Source organism: Hakea prostrata, chromosome 3 (assembly GCF_041222555.1).
Source record: "Hakea prostrata isolate BN-2017 chromosome 3, UWA_Hpros_2, whole genome shotgun sequence".
NCBI lineage: Eukaryota > Viridiplantae > Streptophyta > Magnoliopsida > Proteales > Proteaceae > Hakea > Hakea prostrata.
In genome coordinates, this window is record NC_142602.1 from 6155696 (window position 1) to 6159957 (window position 4262).

Here is a 4262-nt window from a genome sequence, read left to right on the forward strand (position 1 = left end):
GTGGTGGTGGAGGGTTGCATCTTTCAAGCCGGTTAAAATGGAGAATTAATTAGAAAACGCAAATCAAGGACGGCACTGCTGCAGGCTCGCCAAGTGCTTGGAAGGCCTCACATTTCTCACCGGTTATGGGGGTTTTTCACTATTCTTGGGCTCTTGGTTGCAATATATATAGAGATGATGATGCTCTGGAGAAACTCGGGTGGCTTCAATCTGTTAGCTATAGCATTGCTGCAGTCCATCTTTTATCTCCAAAAATCCATTTTACCTACATTAGTTATAATTAAACTTTCTTCATTTTACAGTACACTTTCGTACACCTTCGCCATCGCTCAGCTAATGCTTTAGCTAACAGGTTGAAGTTTCACTCCGACTCAGAATAGTTAAAATAAAAAAATTTAAAAAAATTTAAAAAAAAAAAAAAAAAAAGAGAAAGTGTGAGTGAAAAAGAAATGGAATTACCGACGCGCAGTATCTTCTTGGTTTGCTTCTTCTTTCTGTTCAGCTATGCCGTCAAGGCCCATATAGCCACAGGTGACTTCGATGCGGTCTGGCAGCACCGAGCCAACATGGCCCAGGAACGCACCAATCAAAGCTTCGTTCATAATCCTGAGAATGTCGTCAATCAACTCAACTCACACGTGCACATGTGGGTGTCCCTCGTTCGAATTTTTTGAAAGTGCACTTAATATATATACTTTTTTATACTGATTTGAAAATATTGATATTGGAAAAAAGATACGCCTACTTACGATAAAAGTGCAGGTCAAGAGAACGAAGGTTGTCGGGGGCGAGTGGATCGTGCGAGGCGTCAAACCCAATAGACGGGTGCTGGAGGTGCAGGTCCGACTGGGCCAAAAATCGGAAGTCGTATGCCAACTGTGCTTTGGGCTTTGGCAAGAAGAGTAAAGGTGGCAAGGACGGCAAGATCTACGTAGTCACTGAATCCACGGACCATGACCTGGTCAACCCAAAGAAAGGCACCCTCCGCTACGGGGTTATCCAAACGGAGCCACTGTGGATAATCTTCGAACATGACATGAACATCAAACTCAAGGGTGAGCTTATTGTGGCTCCTCTGAAGACTATCGACGGCCGTGGCGCCAACGTCCACATCTCTAAAGGCGCCGGTATTACCCTCCAGTTTGTCCACGATGTCATCATCACTAATCTCCACATCCATGACATTAAAGCAACTCCAGGCGGTATGATTCGTGATTCTGTGGCCCACTACGGAAAGCGCACTGAAAGCGAAGGCGATGGCATCACCATTTTCGGCTCCGTCAACATTTGGATCGATCACATGTCCATGACCAATTGCAATGATGGCCTCATCGATGTCGTCATGGCTTCCACTGCCGTCACCATCTCCAATTGCCACTTCGCCAAGCATGACCACGTACGTATAAGTTTATAACTAACTCATGAACTGACTGTTGCATTGCTAGCTTCATTTCTTAATCCTTACTGGTGAGCAACTGCATGCATATGTTAACAGGTGATGCTATTAGGTCACAACGACAACTACTCTGGTGACAAGAAAATGCAGGTTACGATAGCATTTAACCATTTTGGGAAAGGATTAATACAGAGGATGCCTAGAGTTCGATATGGATTCGCCCATATGCTGAACAATGACTACACATCATGGGAGATGTATGCCATTGGTGGCAGCTCAAGCCCAACCATCCTCAGTCAGGGCAACCGTTTTGTCGCTGGAACCTCATCGAGAACCAAGGAAATTACCAAGAGAGAAGAAGCGCCGGAAAGCGAATGGAAGAACTGGTTGTGGATATCACAGGGTGACCAGATGCAGAACGGTGCCTTCTTTGTTGAAACAGGTTCCGAAGGACAGAAGAACAAGTTTAAAGGCTTGGACGGTCGACTCAAGCCAAAGGACGGCAGCGCTGTTGGCCGCCTCACTAAATTTGCTGGTCAACTCAACTGCGAAGTCGGAAGACCTTGCTAAATTGTTTTGTTTCTCGTGTGTTATTCATTTTCCTTCAGCCACCATATTATATATGTTAGTTGGCAGCCTACGGTGTGCTTGAACCAAGAGCAACTGTGAAGGCGTATAGGTAAGCTAGGGGTAAAATAACAAGCTCTTTCAGTTCATTGAGAGAACCTTCGATCTGGTTGTTCTTAGTCACCCTAGCTAGTTTTCCTTCAAACTTAAAAAAAAAAAAGATACCAAGACTAATAGGGAAATAAAAGGGTATAGAGAATGTTCATACCTAAAAATATTATATATTGTATTGACTGATACAATTAACCAATAATCGAACCGATTTGTCGGTTTTAGAATGTTTTGCTACCATTTAAATTCTTCTGTGCTCTGCCCTACTTTACTCTGGATTTTATTTGCAACAGCCGCTAGCCATAACGATCACGATAAGTGCGCAGCTATGATTGAAACGCAGTCATTTAAGTATAAATATAAATATATTTTTTTCCTCCAAAAAATATAATTTTTTTGTTTTATAAAAACTAACCAAATCTTTTAAAATTTAATGAAAGAACTCCTTGGTGTTCATTGGAGCCTGATGAACAAGAACAATTACAATAATGATAGGCACTTCAAGAAACTCTTTTGTTTCAATAAGGGAGTTTTAGACAATCCTCTAGAGAACAAGGCAAAGTAAATATAAATAACACAGTCCCATCAAATTTGAAAAAAAAAAAATGAAATAAATAAATATGAAAACAGGAGAAATCGAAAACCTAAATCGAGTTCATCCGACTCGAGTGAACACCAGGGAGTTCTTTCTATAAATTTCAAAATATTATGTGAGATTTTGTAAAATTAAAAAAAATATATTTAAATTTAAATCCCCACATTTTCATTCACAACCATTGAATTCATATCTGCAAACGTGTTGGGATCGCAGAGGCTAGTAGCTGGCAGCAGCCACTGCTGCTAATAAAAATCCATATACTCTACTCTACTCACATGTCTCCCTCTCTCTCTCTATTGATTACTTAACCTTAATCGGATACCACCGTAGGTTTGCCTATAATCGCTAATCAGTGCCCATGGATGTCACACAGGCATAACCACTTACTGAATGTTCAATATGTCATTTTCTAATGAGCAAATTACATGTAAACTCCTGGATTTACAATCAATTATATCCAATACTCTTAAAAATAATTTAATTACAAACCTAGTACTATTAATTAAAGTTAAATAATAATATTATTACTAAAAAATTTATTTAAAATGTCAACTTTACCTTTTTTTTATTCAAATCATTTTTACAATACCAATTTTACCCTCATCCCTCCACTAACCTTCTCCTTCTTCCGCTCCTGCCTCGATCACCACCACAAATTTTACCAACAAAGTCTGCTAATTTAAGCACTTTGATGTGGAAGTCAATGGCTCCAATATTGTGGTTGCCTTCGTTATTTTGCAGCATTTTTTTTTTAATTATTTGAGTTTATCCAAGCCAGTTTATTACCGCATCTCAGAATTAAGCTCCGTCAGCTCATTCCCTCCGACTTGTTTCATCCTCCTAAATGAATTATTACACTCATTAGCAATTATTGGCTAACCTAAGGTGGTTTGCAATTAAAGCTAATTAAGTCGATTGAGGAACGAGAAGATATTGTTAGAATATTAATTTCACATAAGATGGGCTTCATTGATTGTGTTATACTTTGATTTGGTTTCTTTATTAGTCTGATATGGATATTAAATGATTATTAAAATTTTTATATGGACTGGCTAGTGTGGGCTAATAGGGACCGTTAGATCTTGATGGACGATCTAACGGGTTTGCACGCTGTCACTTCCAGTCATTTAGAAATCAAAATGGGTTTGGGTCTACCCAGATTGGGTTTGGGTTAACCCAGATTGGATTTGGTTGGGATTGATTGTATCCTAATTTTCAAGCCAGGGATTGCTACGGCTCTTGCTTCCAGCTTTTAAAACATAAATTGGTTGAGTTGCTTATGCTGTAATATAGTTTCAAGTGGTCTTCTCCTAATAGTTTAAGACTTTTAGATAGAACACCTGGTTTATAAACAATGTATTGAAGTAACGAGACAAACTGTTCCACAACAATCATAAACGTACAGTAAAAGCCTTCATTTGGAAGCTTATATTTTTTCTTTTTTCTTTTTCTTTTTCTTTCCCTCTGGTTTTGATGCTAAGGTTTCAAGAAGGAAGAGATGAAACTAGAAGTCGAAAATGGTGGTATTGTAACCATCAGCGGCCAAAGGCAGTTGAGTGAAAATGGATATAAACGTTTTCAAGAGAGAAT

At 39.1% G+C, this 4262-nt stretch overlaps 1 protein-coding gene across 3 annotated transcripts; it reads left to right on the forward strand.

Annotated features, from left to right (window-relative positions):
* The first annotated feature begins 449 nt into the window (after nt 1-449).
* On the forward strand, nt 450-1966 carry LOC149020372 (pectate lyase-like). 3 transcript variants are annotated; one of them, XM_089146921.1, is made up of 3 exons: nt 450-659; nt 758-1396; nt 1496-1966. In XM_089146921.1, the coding sequence occupies exons 1-3, from the start codon at nt 450-452 to the stop codon at nt 1964-1966; spliced, it is 1320 nt and encodes a 439-aa protein (XP_089003047.1). The 3 variants fall into 3 exon arrangements, with proteins under 3 accessions (XP_089003047.1, XP_089003046.1, XP_089003048.1); XM_089146920.1 differs by having other exon boundaries at nt 450-640; nt 736-1396; XM_089146922.1 differs by having other exon boundaries at nt 594-676; nt 763-1396.
* Nucleotides 1967-4262: the final 2296 nt, after the last annotated feature.